At 45.9% G+C, this 18696-nt stretch overlaps 1 protein-coding gene across 2 annotated transcripts; it reads right to left on the bottom strand.

Annotated features, from left to right (window-relative positions):
* Positions 1-67: 67 nt before the first annotated feature.
* Positions 68-17480, bottom strand: col17a1b (collagen, type XVII, alpha 1b). Of its 2 annotated transcripts, XM_029175119.3 has the most exons (54): positions 17106-17480; positions 15913-15965; positions 14367-14417; positions 14130-14237; positions 12917-13189; positions 12758-12814; positions 12635-12670; positions 12456-12506; positions 11700-11834; positions 10925-11542; positions 10691-10774; positions 10543-10605; positions 10290-10460; positions 9909-9998; positions 9787-9831; positions 9569-9712; positions 7976-8641; positions 7846-7896; positions 7647-7673; positions 7513-7557; positions 7311-7415; positions 7184-7228; positions 6940-6966; positions 6809-6859; positions 6627-6662; positions 6508-6543; positions 6364-6426; positions 5983-6018; positions 5816-5887; positions 5692-5718; positions 5548-5583; positions 5416-5451; positions 5257-5337; positions 4949-4984; positions 4768-4860; positions 4590-4670; positions 4386-4436; positions 4223-4282; positions 4044-4103; positions 3921-3947; positions 3791-3832; positions 3619-3705; positions 3348-3503; positions 3142-3261; positions 2959-3045; positions 2732-2863; positions 2529-2648; positions 2267-2446; positions 1980-2129; positions 1693-1896; positions 1408-1572; positions 1217-1297; positions 1054-1137; positions 68-957 (listed from the first exon to the last, which is right to left on the bottom strand). In XM_029175119.3, exons 2-54 carry the CDS (start codon positions 15953-15955, stop codon positions 902-904), a joined length of 5481 nt encoding a protein of 1826 aa, XP_029030952.1. In that variant the 5' UTR covers positions 15956-15965; positions 17106-17480; the 3' UTR covers positions 68-901. The 2 variants fall into 2 exon arrangements, with proteins under 2 accessions (XP_029030952.1, XP_029030953.1); XM_029175120.3 differs by lacking the exon at positions 15913-15965.
* Positions 17481-18696: the final 1216 nt, after the last annotated feature.

Genomic DNA, 18696 nt, shown 5'->3' with positions numbered 1-18696 from the left:
TATTTGGAACTGTCGCTGTCTCCCAACACCTTTCATATTAATGTAGCCATGCAAAAAGACCCGCAAGTCCAAAAATAAATTTATTTGTGTGTCTTTCAAATAAATTGATCAAATTATCGTTCAATCAACGTAAAACATCATCTGGGAACATTTCATACTTTAATCTTTTCAACACCTGAAGGTATGAAGAAAATAGCAATTTCAGTGCGCTAGTATACAAAAATAGACAATGCAACCATTCATTTCTAAATAATTGTGAATCAACTGTCAGCGACATTTAACCTCATCTCAACCCACCTCCCACAAATGGCCAAGAAACTCACTGGGACCATGTCAGGTTCATATACTGACACTTTCATTTATGTGCTTAAAAGTTAATTGTATGAAGATTTGTATGGTGTGACATGATTGTCATTAGGACATTGGCATATATGTAGAACAATATATATAATCTTATGTAAAATTTAATGGTTAACTTGATACAAAATCTAATACTTATAGTCCTCAATACAATATAATCCTCAAAAGACACTCGAGTCACACAAGCACTATAAAAAATGCAAAGTGCAATTAAAATATCAGCAATTCCTAGTTATTGCTTAAACAATGATATTCTGATGAACAGAGACACTTCTGAAAAAGCTTTATACGCAAACTTCTAACAAAGCAAAGTAAACATTTTACACCCAGATGTCAAAAAATAGTCTGTCAGGAGAAACATCTGTTGCTAAATCCGGACGTTGACGTCTTTGGCTGCTTTTATTTTCTCAAATTGTTCTTAGCGCTTCTACAGACGGCAGCTACAGTATAGGAAGCGTCTCAATTACTTGCATTGCAATAAGTTGAAAACCTAATAAAAAATGAGGAAAGTTAAATGAAAGCTGACTTATGCAGTAGTATTTTAGCCACTGTTGGCATGACGACGCTGCCTCTGGCGACGACCACCTGCTTCATCGCCTGCAGTGGATGGAAAAATAGATAAACACGCCGTTGCAATGAGCTACGTCACACTGGACATTTTGGTCTGGTTTAGCAACCTTCTGAATGTCTCACCTGCATCTCTCTTCTGCACACTTTGTGGGATTTGGACACTGTATGTTCCAGGAACTCCGGGTAACCCGGGCCGTCCAGGATCACCTGCAAACATGGGCTTGTCTCAGCTCAAACGCTTCTCCCCAGTTAACCTCCAGCGTTTCATCATCCTATCTGAACATACCCTTGTCTCCTTTGGGTCCCGGGTACCCTCTTTCCCCCATTGGTCCACGACTTCCTGGTGGGCCAGGGATGGTGCCATGGGCTGCGTAAGAGCGAATACACAGACTCAGACATGATGGAGCAACATTTTCCACTGTCACTTACATAAGAGTGGGGAGTTTCCATTAGTTTGTGAAAACTCTGTATTCTCACTTCTAAAGAAGTCCATGAGGTCGGCTGTGACGTTGCCGTAGGACCCAATGACGCGGCTGTAGCCTGGTGGTCCAGGGGGTCCAGGGGGACCGGGGGGTCCCTGGATCGCTCGTACATGTGCCCTCCAAGGTCCCTCAACCAGATAATCCTGGAGCAGGCCTTGATCTACAGGTTAAACAACAGGACTGTGGTAATACTCACTTAAAATCAAGAAAAACTATTTATTTAAATATATTTAAAGTAATGTTTTTTATGATGGACTGGCGATTAGCTGTGATGACTCACTCTTGATGTAGTCTGTAACTTTCAGAGCGACGTTGGAGTAGTCCGTTGTCTCCGAGAGCCTGCTGACGTCTTCTCTGTGCACTGCACTGCGCCGTGAGTCGCTGTGAGAGTAGCTGTTGCTGTGGATATAACCGGGCTCTCCGCGTTCTCCCTTCTGACCCCTTGGCCCTGGAGGTCCGGTGATGAAGCGACGGACGCTGTCACCTGAAAAAACAGTATCATGGATGTGAAATGGGTTCAGTGACATTTGACTAATGGGACTGATGGTGTGTGCCTGCAAAGCGTACTGGTCAGATACTCCTGAACTTCAGCGCGGATGCTGTCACGAGGGAAGTTCCCACTGTAGGTAACGGATCCAGTGTAACTGCCTGGTGGACCCTGTGGACCCTGTGGACCCTGTGGACCTGGAGGACCAGGAAGTCCTCTGAACCCAGAACCTGAGGCACCATTCAACACAACACACATATAATGTTTCAGTCAAATCATGATTTAATAATTTTATATTGTCACATGGAACAAAAATCACAGCTGCAACAGTTAAAACCTTTTTGTTTATCCTCTCTTTCAGACTCACCTTGCAAGTAACGTTGAATGTCCTCCAAGCTGTAGCCACGGCTTCCAGACCCAAACACGGTGGCGGTGGAGACTCCTGGCGGGCCCTGGGGGCCAGGAGGACCAGGCAATCCTGGTAAACCTGGAGAACCAGGTGGACCCTGTTGCACCGCGGAGGTGATCCATGAGCGGAAGTCTGAGTCTGGGTAAAGAAACAGAGAAGATGGTGAGCGTGAATAATATTTAGTGTCTGACAACAATCAAAGGGAATTGCTAAATCTTACTTCTCATCAGGGCAGAATAGTCAATCGTAGCAGTGGTGAACCCAGAGCCTCCTGAACCAGAAGGCCCAGGAGGACCTTGTGGGCCAGGGGGACCTGGCGGACCTCTAGCGATGCCTCTTTCTGAAAATAAAAGAAGCAAGAAGTTTAATGAAGGCCAGACACCACAGCCAGGCTCAGTCTTCCTTTAATACAGCTGTACTTACGGTTCATGATGTTGAAGACATATGTGGCGATCTCCTGCACAGTGTAACTGCTTGTAAATCCTCCCGCTGCACCTGCTCCCTGTGATCCTTCTGAGACCCACAGTCCTGACAGATATCTCCTCACTTCCTCTCCTGCACAGATCGCAGCAGGGAGGCACAGTTCAGCGTAATGCTTACATTTTGCCTGTCAGATGTCGACGTACAGGTCCAATATGTGCTCTACATACTCTGAAGCATGGCGATGAGCTCACTGATGGTCAGAGATCTAGAGACGGCTCCGGAGGAGCCCTGAGCACCAATGAGGTAACCTGAACCTAAAATTGCAGAGTGTCATTAAAGGTGGCCCCATTTAACTACTGAAGCAACATAAGGGTAAGTGAAATGAAGAGTAGGGAACACAACAGGCTTACGCTGCAGGTATGCAATCACATGGGCAGAGATATCCTCCATAGACCCAGAGAAGCTGCCAGGGCTTCCTGGAGGCCCAGGTGGACCTGGTGGTCCAGGTGTACCAGTCTGTCTGCTTCTACCTGCACGGAGCATTGAAAATATTCTGACTCTATTCTGTCAGCCTGTGACATCGTAATCACAATGTTGGGCCCAGAAACACACTTACTTAGATAGTCAGTGATGTGCTGGCGCATTTCACTAGATGTAGCGAAGGAGCCTGGCTGGCCAGGAGGACCAGGGGGACCAGGGGGACCAGGAGGGCCTGAAGTGACGGAGATTGAACCTCGGGATGAGCCAGGGACACCAGGAGCTCCAGTGTCTCCTTCAAAATAATAAACACAAAGCATATATTAGTAAACTCAATAGCTGCCGTGTTTATTCTGTGTTCATAAAGACACACATACAAAACTACTATTCATACTATAATGCAATTTTACCTTTAGCTCCTGGTAGGCCTGGACGTCCAGGAGGCCCTGGTGGACCTGGTGGCCCAGTGATTGTGTGTCCTTCAGCGTATGTCGTCACTATATTAAGAATAAATATACATTAATGTATGAATATCTGGGTTCTTAATATAAGTTCAAGTGTCTATTTGTGAAAATGTGTGACCTCTCTCAGAGCTTCCTGGTCTTCCTGGTTGTCCTGGTTCACCTGAGTAACACATGAAGTCACAGGTATTATTTATGATTCAACATATCACCTAGATATGATAATAACAAAGGTCAGACTGTTACAGTACCTTGATATCCTCTCGGTCCCTGAGACCCTAAATATGAACGGAAATAACACAATGCATTAAAATGCCACAATAACAATACAATAATAGGGAGTAAAGTTACTCCAAGAAATAATATCTCATCACCTGTTGATCCTTTAGGTCCTGGAGGCCCAGGTGGTCCTGGTGGGCCAGTGTAAAATGTTCCTGTGAGGAGATCCATGTTGAAATCAGTATTGTCACTATGCTCTGTAAAGTTTCTGTATTACATCTTTGGAACTGTAGTCAAGGATTAATGCAGAGCATGAGTTCACTGTGCATCATACCGGAGCTGGATGAGAAGCTTGAATCTCCCTTGTCTCCTTTCTGCCCTGGTCTTCCATAACCTGAACAGCACAATGGTCGAAATAAGTCCAGATTAAAGGCACTCTAGAGAGTTTAAACAAAAACACTATATATGATGATGATTTTTGAAACAGTAATACATGCCTGGTGGACCTGGAGGCCCAGGTGGTCCTGGAGGTCCCTGTCTGGAGTCTCCTAAAATAACATATTAAATTAAAATCAAAAAACAAGAAAAAAAAAACAAGGCACAGAAATTGTCACTCTCAGACATCAACACATTCCAACATATTTTAAATATTAAGTTATTCATAATGCTGCAGAGTGTAAGTGCAGCCTTATTTACTGCACCTGGGCGTCCAGGAGGCCCGGGTGGACCAGGTGGGCCAGGTAGGCCAGAGGATCCACTAGCACTACTAGCACCAAACTGATCTGAAGTGGAAACCAGAACCCATACATTTTTAAAAAAATGTGTTTTAAGATAATAATTTAATCTGCTCTAACCACATAAATATAAATATAAACTCACGCTCAGATCTGGTGGAGCTTATGGTTTCAGAGGTTCTCACAGATATTCCTGGTTCTCCCTGGTCTCCCTTGAATCCCCTGTCACCTTTAGGACCTGTAGGGAGAAAACCAAATGCAGCTTCCATGAGACGCTGACAGAAACGCCACAGTAGCTTCGACTGGGCCTGATTGTTGGAACATACCAGGTTGGCCAGGCAGACCAGCAGGACCAATGGGACCTGAGGAGATAGATTGAAACATAGAGGCTGTTTTGGTACAGGCTAATATGCAGGATATGCAGAATTATATGATGTGATGTGATGTGATGTGATGTGATGTGATGTAATGTAATGTAATGTAATGTAATGTAATGTAATGTGATGTGATGTGATGTGATGTGATGTGATGTGATGTGATGTGATGTGATGTGATGTGATGTGATGTGATGTGATATGGTATGATATGATATGATATGATATATGCTACTTTCTGGGTTGTCAAGGGGTCAGACCTGATAGTCCTGGAGGTCCGGCAGGCCCTGGCGGACCAGCAGGTCCAGGTGGTCCAGGGATGCCAATAGAAGTGGAGCCAGCTGCAATAAAAACAACGGTCAGACATGCAAGCAGTAAGTATACTTCATCTACAGTAAAATGAATGTTGTTTAGCTTACCAGCATTGATGATTCTTCCTGCTTGACCCGTTTCACCTAAAGGCAGACACAAACAAGCAGATACACAAGTCAGAGTCAACACAACACAATCACAATATTTTAAAGAGTTGAGGGTAGGTTGGCTCATTCTACCTTTGGCACCTGGTGATCCTGGGTTCCCTGGTATTCCTGAGGCAATAAAACACAAGAACATTTTCAGGAGCCAGAGCAGTACAAGTGGAAACACAAGCATAACATACTTCCAGAATAAATAAGGACTTTTTATTACAATCGTACCTGGCGGTCCCTGAAGTCCTGGAGTTCCTACAGGTAGATAATATGATTACATTGCCATAAGTTCATTGAATAATTGTTGTAATCTAGCTAAAGGCTTTTAACCATGACATCAGCCCCACTGTACCTGGAAACCCAGCATCTCCCGGGGGCCCGGCAGGACCTCTGAGTCCAGGCGGTCCAGCAGGTCCTTGGTCACCTGATGGCCACAGGTTAAAGTTTATTAATCTGAGAATGAGTCGTTGAATCTGCAAAGTTAAGGTCTGTGATGAATCAATCAATGAATAACTTTACCCCTTGAGCCTTTAGCACCATCTTGTCCAGACAGGCCTGATGATAAAAAAGGGAACATACTAAATATAAAATGTCCAAACACTTGTAACAGCCAGGCTCCTTAGGGAGTAGGACTCATTACTGAGGCCCCCTAGTGGACAATATTATGAAACGCTGGCTGTGAGAGTCCTGTAAATCATATACACAGTTGTGATGAAAGCATTTAGATGCTTACAGGTAAACATTCAAAAAGCAAGAACTAAATAATCAAAAGGTCTATGTATCTGATATTTAATGCTGATAGATCAAAGCTTCATACCATTATTGTTCTAGAGGTGAGAATTATGTGTTTTTTATTTATTCATATACTGTTTACTTTTTTTTCTCACAACAATGACTCACCCATTGACCCTTTGGACCCTTTCTCTCCAGCTGGTCCAGATGGACCTGGAAAACCAGGATCCCCTAAGGAGCGAGACAGACGCATAAGTACAGTGTTTAAACACTGAATCCAAGTTTAACTCAGAGGGCTGGACCCGTACTTACCAGGCAGACCTCTGACACCTCTCTCGCCAACTTCACCTAAGATGGACAATGACGTGAACTGTGGTTCAAAACATTCACTGACGGCACACATCCAACAAACTGATGAAGTTAAAGCAAACCTTTAAGTCCTTGGAACCCAGGAAGTCCTCTGTCACCTGCAGAGTGATGGAAGAGAAATGAACTCATTTTTTAACTAAATCACATTAACTGTATATAGGATATAACTTTATTGATCCCGCAATGAGGAAATATGTTAATATTATTAATATTCAACAACTCAACACTGTCCTTGTGAACCTACCTTTAGGCCCAGGTGGTCCGGCCTCTCCACGGAAAGCAGTACCTGGTATACCTGTATAATGACAGAAATATTACACACCAAGGTACATCCAGTGGTCAACAACAATGACAACAGGTGAACAGTGATAGTACCTGCTGGTCCAGGAGCTCCAGGTGGGCCTAGAGCATAGAGGATTATTAGAACAACAGTTGAATAAGTCATTATCAGACAAGCAGCAAGTGTCTCTGTGTCAGTTCCACTAAGATAATGCAGGTTTATTCACAAATCATAGATATTTAATAGATACAAATATTGCAGCCATTTTGACACTCTTAGGTAAAAAAAAAGTAAAAGTAAATTAGTAAGAAACAGGTACCATATATACAGTGATCTTACCTTTTGGTCCCATGGGTCCAGCAACACCAGGATCTCCAGGGATACCTGCACAAGACAAACACTTGAGCTCATCAGCTTCACCAATAGAACGGAGAAGTGCTGCCGCTGCTGTGAAGCTGAGTCGTACCTCTGTCTCCCTTCTCTCCGAAGCCTGGAGGTCCTGGCTCCCCTCTGGGACCAGCTGGACCATCACGGCCCCTGAGACCCGGCAGCCCCTCCAATCCCTGAACACCTATTCAGACATCATAAGATCCGAATCGTTCACACCACATCAGCGAACAGTGAACGTGTATTACTGTATGTAGTACAATTTGAAGTACTGTCAGTACCTTGGCTTCCTTTCTGTCCTTTAGGACCCTCAGGGCCCGGCACACCTGAAGTCAGGGGTCACAGTAAATATTATGACATCGTGATCCCACACTATCAATGCGGTTAAAGGAAAAGGACTGGCAGCATTCCCTACCTGAAATTCCAGGAAAACCAGGTTCTCCTAGAAAACAGAAGAAAAAAGAAAAGCATGAGCATGAGCTGCAAATATAAAACAGTACTCAACCAAAAATGTAACTGAATATTAAATAATACACTTCAATCACTGCCTGTAGATCCAGTGTTCAGTAAAAGCAATGAAAACTAAACATAAAAATAAAATAAATAAAGTGCACCTTTAGGCCCAGGCAGTCCTCTCTCTCCCTGCACAGAGGACACTAAGTAGTCTGAGACACAACACAGCAGGTCAGTCAGTGTTACTACGTGTACTTGTGTAGTGGGTGTACAGTCGTGTATGTGACGTACTTCTGAATGTCTGTGACTGCATTTCGCTTCTCATCATGCTCTGGATGACCGACTGCAGAGCGGCCACCTCCACGTATCCTCCGCTCACGCCGGTCCCAAACCCAGTGCCACCACCAAAGCTGCTTCCACCACCGGTGCTGCCACCAGTACCAACAGCCCCGCCGAAGCTGGAGCCAGTACTAACAACACTGGTTCTGCCAGACCCACTGACTGTGCCGGTTCCACTTCCTGCGCCGGTTCCACTTCCTGCGCTGGTTCCACTTCCTGCGCTGGTTCCACTTCCTGCACTGGTTCCACTTCCTGCGCTGGTTCCACTTCCTGCACTGGATCCACTTCCTGCTTTGGTTCCAGCTCCTGCGGTGGCTCCACTTCCTGCGGTGGCTCCACTGCCCGCGCTGGCACCACTAGTTCCAGCAGCTCCACCAGTACCGATGATGTCAACGCCGTTGCCACCGGAGGAGCTGCCGCCACCGACGCCGATCCCGATCCGTGAGTCTGAGCCTCCGCCGCCACCGATGATGAGCGTGTTGTCCGTGTGGCCGCCGCCGCCGCCGCCGCCCACGTAGGTGATGTGGTTGTTGTCACCGGTCAGACGACTGGTACGGGCCGCGTTGGCACTGGACTCCAGCACACCCACGCGATTCTTCAGCTTTCTCACGTCCTCAGCTGAGACCAGAACCAGAACGTGAATGAATGTTTAGTTTAGACATGACTGTTATGAGTGGCTCCCCGTCATCCAGCTACACAAACTCAAAGTGAAGCTGCCCAGTGCACGCTCACAGATAACACGGAGCAGCTCCTCTCATTAAGCCTCCGTGTGAACTGAGGTCATGTGCAAACCTGCTCGGCCCATGAGCACAGCAGCTGCTAAACCTTTCCCATGACTCGGTGCCAGAGTCTCTTTAGCCAGACTCAAGCACTCAAAGCCACAAAACCTTTGCTGCTTAAACGTAGGAAAATGACGAGAACAGTGGCAAGAACGGGGTTTTTACAAGTCTGACAACAGAAGACAACTGCTTCAAAGCATTATGGGTAAAATGTCTGAGTTTCTGTAGCCTCAGGCTCCATTATAATTTACATTACTTTATCTCCTGGCAAGTAGCTAACGTTAAAATCCTAATGAATGAGCTATTGATGTAATGACAATCACTGTTCATATTTAGCTAAAGCTCAAATAGGTTCATTGTGCAGAGCTCATGTGCACGTGTGCGAGGACGACTTGAGTTCCTCTTGTGTCACATTCCTTTCAGGTTGAATGCACATCAACACCTCATCCAGAGCTGGAACTCAGACTGAAGCGTCTGATGTCATCCAGCAGAGACGTCTGGAGCTGCTCCACCGACAGTAAATGCCAGACCAACTTTACGAGAGCGGGACATCACCCAGGGTTCAGGTTTCCAGGGAGAGGGCTACGTTTACAGCCTGACAGGTCGTAGCAGCTCCATGAAATAATGCTCAGCAGCCCGTGAAAGCTGAGACATGCGTTTCACTCCCACGAGCTCAAATTCTACGGTTTCGTCTTTGAGGATGTTTGTTTTTTGTTGGTTTGGGTTTTTAAATCTCACAGCGTCGTACGGTACAAGTGGACGTTACCCAGCGCTATGAGGCCAAACAGGAGTCCCAGCAGGAGCAGGGAGAGGAGGAGCAGACCCAGCAGCCACTTCCACCACGAGCAGCAGGAGTCGGAGCAGCAGCAGAAGCCTCCGCCGCCGAAGATGCCGCTGTCTCTGTGAATCTCTGCAGAGAAACGCACTCGTTCACGCACCGGCGCACCCATCGCGAGGGAAACGCTGGCATCTGAGCAAACGCACCTGCGTAGGTGGCTTTGTCTTTCATCACAACTCCAGATGATCCGTCTGGTGAACAGCACAGAAACATGAGTCACCTTTAATGATCACAATCAAATGATGTGCGGACGGTGTTTTTCACTCACAGTAGGAGTTTCCTGTCTCTGTCTTCAGTTGGGCCTCGCCGTAGCTGGAGATAAGCTTCTCTTTCTTTATTGAATCCCCTGATAATGACCCTGAAAAATAGTTATTAATTACTAAACACTATGTTTACTGACTGCATTATGTTTAAAAAGCAGCGCAGGCATGAGATACTAAACAATATGTATGACCTTTATACAAAAATTCTTTATTAACCTGTAGGAAATATTTAGCATCTTCCCCAAAAACAACACTCAAATCATGTTGTTGTTTTTTACCCAGATAAGAACTAAGTTCACATTAAATCTAACGGTTTGTGAGCAGAGGCCCATGAATCCAAAGACTTCATTGTTTGTCCAGCAGGGGGCGCTCAGTGTCCGACTCACCTCCTGAACCTCCTACATGCACGCTGCTGCTGCTGGTGGTGGTGAACTGCTTCCCGCTGTCTTTAGCCAAAATGAGCATCTCTGGCTCCTTTTTGGCCTGAACGTTCTCCTTATCCGACATCAAGAACTTATAGTCTCTCTTATACGCTTCCTCACTTTGGGATCTAGTGGCTGAAAACAGAATCGTATGAATCAGAGTCGACAACTATTTGTTTTTGTGTTTTATCGGGTGTGAGGATTTCTGTGGCCGTACTTGTAGAGACTCCAGTGCTGATGACTCCAACACCGTTAGACACGTTCTTCTGAACCCCATAACCTGGAAATATGAACACAAAAAACGTCACATTTGTTTTTTTCATATTTGACTTTTGTAAAGACCCCGTAAAAAGACGATGCCGTACCGCCCACGTTAGCGTTCACGTTGGCTCCGCTGGTGGTGAGAATGGTGCCAGAGGTGGGCGCCAGGTTATTCTGAAAGCCATAAACTGTGCACACAAACGCATCAGAAAAAGACACACACACCACAATTATTACAGTTATTAACAATTGAATATTACAATTATGTAAATGCAGGATCCGTATATAGAACAACATGTGCTGCCGTTTGTCACCTTCAGGCCCCGGGGCACATTTACCTGACAGGGACGAGGGGGAGGCGGGGCTGACTGGCAGGGAGCCCCCCGCCATGTTGTTCGTGCCGACCTGGTAGGAGTAGCTGCTGGCGTTGCCGGTGACGACCGTGGTGGAGGTGGAGGGCAGCGTGGAGGTGGACCAGGAGAACGAGGGAAGGATGGCATCCAGGGTGTCGTATTGGCCCGACCTTTGACCTGTGTCGTATTGGCCCGATCTCAAGCTGGTGTCGTATTGGCCTGATCTCACGCCAGTGTCATATTGGCCCAATCTCAGACCGGTGTCGTATTGACCCGATCTCACGCTGGTGTCGTATTGGCCTGATCTCAGACTAACATCGTACTGGCTCGATTTGACGCCGGTGTCGTACTGTCCAGACTTCAGGGTGACATCGTACTGGCCTGATTTGGCGCCGGTGTCAAACTGCCCTGATTTCAGGCCGGCGTCGTACTGCGCTGATTTCACACCTGTGTCATACTGGCTTGAGATCAGCGTAATATCATACGGGCCCGATTTCACACTGGTATCGAACGGCCCAGATGTCAGGCTGCTGTCGTACAGGCCCGATGCGTCGATGGTGTTGAATCCAGCTGATCTTGCGCCTGAGCCAAACGAAGTTGAAACTGCAGGGGGGGGGGGGGACACAGAGAAAAATCCAGAGCGGTTCGGTAGCGTCCGTTCCATCACAGCTAGTCATCTGTGACCTCATGTAAACAGACACTGTCACTTGTGTATAACTTTCAGAAGGAGACAAAGTGTCTCTGCAGAGGGTATATATACCAGACTGCGTGGCCACGGAGACGGTCTTGGCCTCCACGCCGGCCTTTTTGGGGACGGGGAGGGTGGAGGAGCGAGTGGGGCTCACGCTGCTGGAGCGTCCCTTCAGCAGCTTCTTCACGTCGTCCAGCTCCGTCCCTGCAGAAGCACAGACAACGAGCGGGCTCGTAAAACAGGCCGCGACACCGCGTGACACCCGCTACGAGCAGCTAATGGTGGACTGGAAATGCTTCTGAGGGATATTTCTACCAAAATGAGTAGAAACTGCAGCCTAATGACTGAGGTGAGCCTTTAAATGTCTCAGAATGACTAAGGGTTGAAACATGTGGATTAAATAACAGTGGCTGCAGCCTCTGTTCAGCGGGGGGAGCGGCTGGAAGTCAGGCTCTCACCGGCCTCGTGCTTTTCTTACAAACTGTGACTCGTGAACCATCGCTTCGACCAACAAACACAAATCCGCTCCTCCCTGTTCCGAGTCTCGCTCGGTTTTCCCTTTTTCTGAGCGACTGCACATGTGTTACTAATTGAGATTTCATGGACGTGCGTGTGGGAAACGGAGGAGAAGGAATCGCCCAAGTCAGAGGGATTTACTGAGAGTTGAGCAACTTTTCGACAGTAACGGGAGTCGAGAGAAATGTTGCTCTAACGTGACCCTGCTATAAAAAGCCTTAAACATCCAAGTGGTGCTTTGAAATAAAGATGCTTTGTGCTTCATGAGGAGTTGCATAACAGAAAGCCAAGGGATCCAAGTGGTCTTACATCTGCAGGGAGTGGGAGAGGCACTTTGTAATCTGGCTCTGATCTCGCTCTCTAGAAAAAAAAGACACAACACACAATGGACAAAGGAATCCTGGTTTAATAAAATGATAACTATGACAATTAGGAGTTGGATGGTGCAGAAATCCTGACATGAGGAGGGAAAAGCTGTGATGGAATACCTCGGTTTTCGCTCCTCCCTCTTGCGGTGGAGGAGCCTGAGAAGAAAGGGGGGAAAAAACATAAATACAATTTTGCAACAACAGTGAAGCAAATAAGCCTGTGCAGCAGTAATTCACACTCACAATAGTTTCCATAATCCTTGCGAGTGAATTCTGGGGAGGAATTGGCGCTGGAGCTTCCTATCATAAAAACACAAAGGTTCAGCAGGAACATCAACACAACGCCTTCCTGCACGTTTCAGCTGATGTGAAGCCGACTCTGCTTCATTGACAGGACCTCACCGTCGTAACCCGCCGAGCGGCTGGACGTGACCTTCCTCTCCCGGAAACCTGGCGACAGGCCCCCTGCTGAGCCGGCGGCCTGCGCCCGCCTGGCGCCGCCCGACGAGCTGGACCGGGCCTTCGCCACCGAGCTCACCAGATAAGCGCTGCCCCCTCCGCTTCCGTAGCCCTCCCCGTCCATGTAGCTCCCCCCTCCGTCGCCTCCCCCCGAGGAGTCGCCGAGGTAGACCCCCGAGGAGGAGCTGTAGCTGCTGGTGTTCACACCTACAGATGCTGGAGGAGCCACGCCAACACGTTATTATTGGATTTCCTGCAACGTGTGCTACAAGGTAAATAGGAAGCAGGAGTGGGATGTATTCAGATACTTTAAGGTCCTTGTGCTTAACATGATTATTTGACAGTCCTTGATGCAAGATATTCAAATTTAATGCTATTACATATTGAAAATGTGCTTGCACTAACTGATCATAAATGTAAAAGATTTAAATGTTTAAGGAATTCAGTATATTAATGTTTCTGCCTCAGAGCCTCTAAGTAACTGTACTGTACCTGTTTCCACCTGGAACACTTAAATAAAACCGTATGAGTGGTTGAAAGGGGAAATACCACATGAGCAAAAGTGACTCAGACATCTAAAAATACACAGTTTATGTTTGCAATCTGCCATGTGTGTTATTAGTTCTTACTTTTTATTATATGCTTGTTCTTTTTATTTGTAAAACCTCACTTGTTGCTGCTGGAAACTGTAGCCGTTAGACTGGAAGATTCCAGGATCCAAGTAACTTTATAGAAATACTGCTCTGGAACAAGGTGCTTTTTACTCCTCCTATTATTACTATGGGAAATATTTGTTTTTGAATGTTCCTTACATTTTCATCCTTTAAACTTAATTTGGAAAATCTATAAAATAGAATAAAACATACTAAAGTAAAGCTCCACCTTGGCCAGCAACAGTATAATGTCTTCTATTGTTATGTTATTACAGAAGATTTATGTATGTCCGGCTACTTTCACTTCAGCACCGAACTTTCTCGCCTGTTTCCTGACAGCTCTCAAAAACTGCAAGTAAGAGGAAACACAGCTGGGAATCAAAACAAGCATCCGCTTCTCTCTGCTGTGAATTACAAATAGAACATGCTGGATTTCATAAGTTTGTCCAGAGACAGAGCCGCCACTTCCCCGTTTTGGCCCGCGAGTGGAAAAGTGCTCTCACATGAAGAGAAGTAGGTTCCACTGGTGCTCTGGGTTAAGACATTCTTCTCCAAGCCCAGCCCTCCAGCACCGCTGGACATATTCCTGTGATTTGATCCGCTGGTTCCCTCTAGCAACAAGAAGACACAACAAAACACGGTGAAGCTTTACTCATCGGGTACTTCCTTCAGAAACCCTGGGCTATAATTATGCTATTATGTTTTTTAGCTTAGTGACAGTGATTAGAGAACAAACTCACTCGGTGGTAGAGAAGTCAGTCTGGTCGTGGACGTTATAGTTTCTGTCACAACTGATGGGAAGCAGAAGAGAGTGTCACAGTGTATTCGCTGGACTCTGGTGTTAACACCTGTGTGCTATTAAAGCCATGCACATGTCAAACACAGTTAACACATGCAGACCTGCGGGTTGAGCGACAGGCACCGAGGCAAGTTTCACACGGTTGAATAAATAGGATGGAGTCACAGTCGCCATGGTGACGTGGGAGAAATTAGGAAAAGATACAGTAAGTACTTTAAAATGCTTCAGTATCTAAAGCAGCTATAAATTTATGAAGTTACTGTTTATAATCTAACATTATTATTACTCTAATAAAGATTTTAATATAACCCATGTGACTGCATTGTCTCCAACGATCCTGCATATAAAGCTTTATTTTATATAACACGTTAAAATGTCAATATTAAAGCATTTATATAATTTATGGACCATTTTCCCGTTGCCATGGAGATGTTTAAATGTTTTATTGCTAGTGTAAGTCAAAACATCTGCGATTGTTCTGGACAACGTCCAATATTTGGAGTTTGGTGCTGTTTGTTTATGTAAGCGCTATTTCTATGATTGTTGTGTTGTTGGGAAGAAAACAGCAAATGTTCTATTTCGATGAGTTAAAGCCACGTTTCCTCTGAAGACAGAGAAAGAGAATGTAATGGAACGAAGGGTTCGCGTAAATCTGATGGTTTGCGTCACTCCCGCTACGAGGCCTCCAACGTCTCCAGCTGGAGCCCGTTATCGATTTCTGGATCCAGTTAAAGGATCAGGTAAATTCCACCTGAATTTCATGGTTTCATGGTTTTTCCTCCTGCCCCCCCCCCCTTTTCTGAGGGGCTTTTGTCTGTTCTGGGGTCAAGGCTGAACTCTAAAGGTGATCGTGACCTCGCTCCTCAGCTATGCAACGTCTCAAGGAAGCCAGATCAGTGTCAAACGGCATCTTTAAACCCAATTCTTTTAAAACTCTTTTGTAACAGCTGGTTTAAAGTTCATTAACTTTGTTCAGCGTAAAACAAGAAGAGGAAAAAGACAGAATTACTGATTATAGGTTTCTCTCAGTCAGCATCAAACGTATAATCAGACTTTTCGTGACCTCTTCGTTCTTCCTCACATCAAGTCGCAGGCAGCGATGAGCTGTCTTTTTATACTGAGTTATGACTGCTGAAGGAAAACCCAGAGGATGACTTACACCCTGAGAAATGGAACAGGACACCAGTGAAGACATGCTGTAATGTTAATGATAGGAAGACTTCCAGAAAGAGAGATAATGAAGCGTCACCCAAAAAAAAGCAGCGGCTGGAGGCCTTTACTGTACGTGCAGAAGTGATCGAGCGACGTTCATTTTGTAATGATTGTGATGAGCTTTTAAAATTTGCAATTTATAATTTTACTAAACTACAAATAAACCTCAGTAAAGTTTCTGTGGTGTGAAGGCGTGTTTGGGTAAAACAACCTTTAACTTGTGCTTTTATTTTGGCTTTCAAATGATTATTATTAAATAAAATCAGAAATCTCACCCTTTTCTCCTGAGAAGTCCATCTCTCTCGTTATTTCGTCCATCCCATCTTATCTGGTGAGATGATGATACATTGGTGACCCATGCACAGACTGTGCCAAATGCAACTAAAAGTCTTAAGCAACTGTGATTAAATAGATCTAAGCATTTTAAACATCTGAGTGGAGAAATGACTCAATGTCCACTTTTGTCGGGAATCGTTCGAGCTACGGACCAAGACGGCGTCATCTGATGTGTGCGAATCAATTTTAAATTCCACGCCGCTGGAGACAGACATCACTTCGGTCCCCTGATCATACTTTAAATACCACAATCTTAGCAGATACGGATTCTGACAAAAAAACAAACGGTCTTTACTGCGCAGGAATCCTTTAAAAAGCCCAAGATACAGAGGATCCACATTCACCTTTGACATAGATAACAACCAGACACGTAGAAACCTAACGTGACCTCGACGCTACTAAAAAGGCCACGGGCGCAATAACGCATTATCTATAGATTGTTCAATAGACTTTGTATTTACTTTTGAGTCCTTGGGGACCAACTAACAAAGGAAACAAAGGAGAAGAGCAGATCACAGCTCAGCCCTGAAAGACCATCCTTCCACCACACCCATGCCAACCAGGGACAACCAGCTCCATGTGCTTTATCTACAGCAAAAAACAAACAGGAGTCCTCCCTGAGTTGGCATTTCCACTCTTTCCTTAGAGAAATACGCTTAAATCACCTTTTTTAAACTATATTTGTCATTGATGCTCCACTTATTTTCATAAAAGCTCATACAAAGCTTCCTGTCATTGCCTGTAAGTGATCTGAACAGCAAAAATAAGAGGCTGATGCTACTTGGCCAGGTCCTCCAATATATTTAGAGGGATGTAAATAGCGCAGCAGAAATACCCGTCAAGCTATCCTGGGATCACTATAACACACTCCATAAAGCACCGGAAGCACAATAATCCCCAAAACTTTAACTGGGCTTTAGTGGCAAGTTGTAATATGTTATATATGTAGCGCAGCTATAGGCGACTTAACGCAATTCCATCACACGAAGCCAAAAAATGCGCAGCGCAAAAACCCATCACCACTCATTAGTGCAGAGATGCGGCAGCCAGGTGGGAAGAAACCCGCGCAACATCCAGTTTACCATAAACAACCAAGTGCCCACGTCGACCCAGGCTTCAGCTCAGGGCTTACCTTCAGCCAGCTCCAGATATCAACCCAGTCCTCACACAGCCACTGGTCGCGTCCACCGGAGCGCTGGGATGATTATCCGATGCGCCGCGGAGTCGACGCGCCGCGGTGGGACGTTCTTAAAGCCCTCGGTCCTTTTGTGCCTCTTCGCTCAACTTTTCCCAGACAAGTCAAAACAGAGAGTTGGGCACCGGTCCCAGCCGCGCCCATCGGCGCTGGAGCCTGGCAGGCAGGTGTAGCAGACGGCACGGAAGGTGGAATAAAAAGAAATAAAAGAGCCCCCGGGGGTCAATTAAAGCTGCGGGAGACAGACAGTCTACTGAGAGGTGAAGTGACGGACACCTCCTGCCTCAGTTTCCATTTTAGACACTGCTCAAGTTTTTGGAAGGAGGTGGCAAAGGATTGTTTGGGAGGTGGGTTCTCCTGCTTTCATTTTTTCCCCTTTTTGGGGGCCGGGGGGTGTGAGACTGAAACCGAATCGGGGTCCGCTGATCTATTGTGTGCAGCAAATCCACCCTCGGCACATCTGGCGCGCACATTGCACGTAGAAGCAGAACTTTCTGCGTCTTTATGGATTCCCCCATCTGTTTTTTTTATGTATTTACGACACGCATAGTGTACCTTAAAAGCAGAAATGCAGCACGCGGGTCTGTCCGAGTGTGAACTGTACAATGTGTGCACAACAGGTCGCTTTTCATGTTTGCACAGCTGTTAAAAGCAGCAGCTGCACGAAATGTGATTATCTTTCAAAGTCGTAGCATCGAGCTGTCCTCACCACAGGAGAACTCTCAAATGGGAACTGTTTATTATCCATATGATTATAATAAACCTTCCCCATCCATCCATTTGCATTTATGCAGTTTTGAGCCAAATTAGACGTTTTATTCCTCCACTGGCAGCCACAGGCACCACTAGGATCCCTCACCCGCCACACCCAGTGGAGACATCCACCCACCCTGCATGACTCACGCGGAGCATGACTCCAATCTGCTCAAGTGATGGAAAACAAATGGCCCCAAGGACAGTGTAGCGGAGGAGGAGCCGCTGCGCTCGCGTCCACGTGCAAGCTGCGATGACGCGGAGTCTAACGGAAGCTGGCTGGTTTCAAGCTGCAGATTCCAGCAGAGCAGAGAGGAGGATTTAGTGCAGAGGGCTCGTGCAGCTCACGCCTGCGTTGAGGACAGCGGTTGCCCATAATTGGAAGCAACGTCCTGTGCAGCACATAAGGAGATCTGATATTCGTGGTTTATAAAGGTCATGTGATTTTGTGTTTCTGTGTGAAAGTGACTATAACAGTAGGGTGATAGAGAAAAAACACACACACAAACCAGAAAACATCTCTCACCGTGGTGGAACAGACTAAAATAGATTAGGCTCTATCATTTTCCTCATAGCTCACGCACAGCGAGCAGCTTTATCAGCGTCTGCTGACTTCTCCTGCAGCCTCAGCTTCATTCCGAGGCAGCATTTGTTTATTGTTAACTAAGAGACATCATTGAAATAAAGCATCATTTCGCTGCTTTCACTACTTTGTTCCAGGTCCAGCTGCTAAAACCTCAGCTCAGAATGAAAAGAGCATGAATTCAAATAACAC

Source organism: Betta splendens, chromosome 15 (genome assembly GCF_900634795.4).
Source record: "Betta splendens chromosome 15, fBetSpl5.4, whole genome shotgun sequence".
NCBI classification, from domain to species: domain Eukaryota; kingdom Metazoa; phylum Chordata; class Actinopteri; order Anabantiformes; family Osphronemidae; genus Betta; species Betta splendens.
Note: the sequence above shows the minus strand (reverse complement) of the source record. Positions and strands in the feature narration are given on the sequence as shown.

Excerpts from the sequence above, each read along its gene's own strand:
- col17a1b (XM_029175119.3), bottom strand. The coding sequence starts at position 15,955 with ATGGACGAAATAACGAGAGAGATGGACTTCTCAGGAGAAAAGG. Across the intron at positions 11,835-12,455 it reads CTCTCCCACTCCCTGCAGAT|GGACGGAGCTGGACGACGTG; the intron begins GTAAGACCACTT and ends GTGCTTCTGCAG. Across the intron at positions 10,606-10,690 it reads CGTGAACGCTAACGTGGGCG|GTTATGGGGTTCAGAAGAAC; the intron begins GTACGGCATCGT and ends TCATATTTCCAG.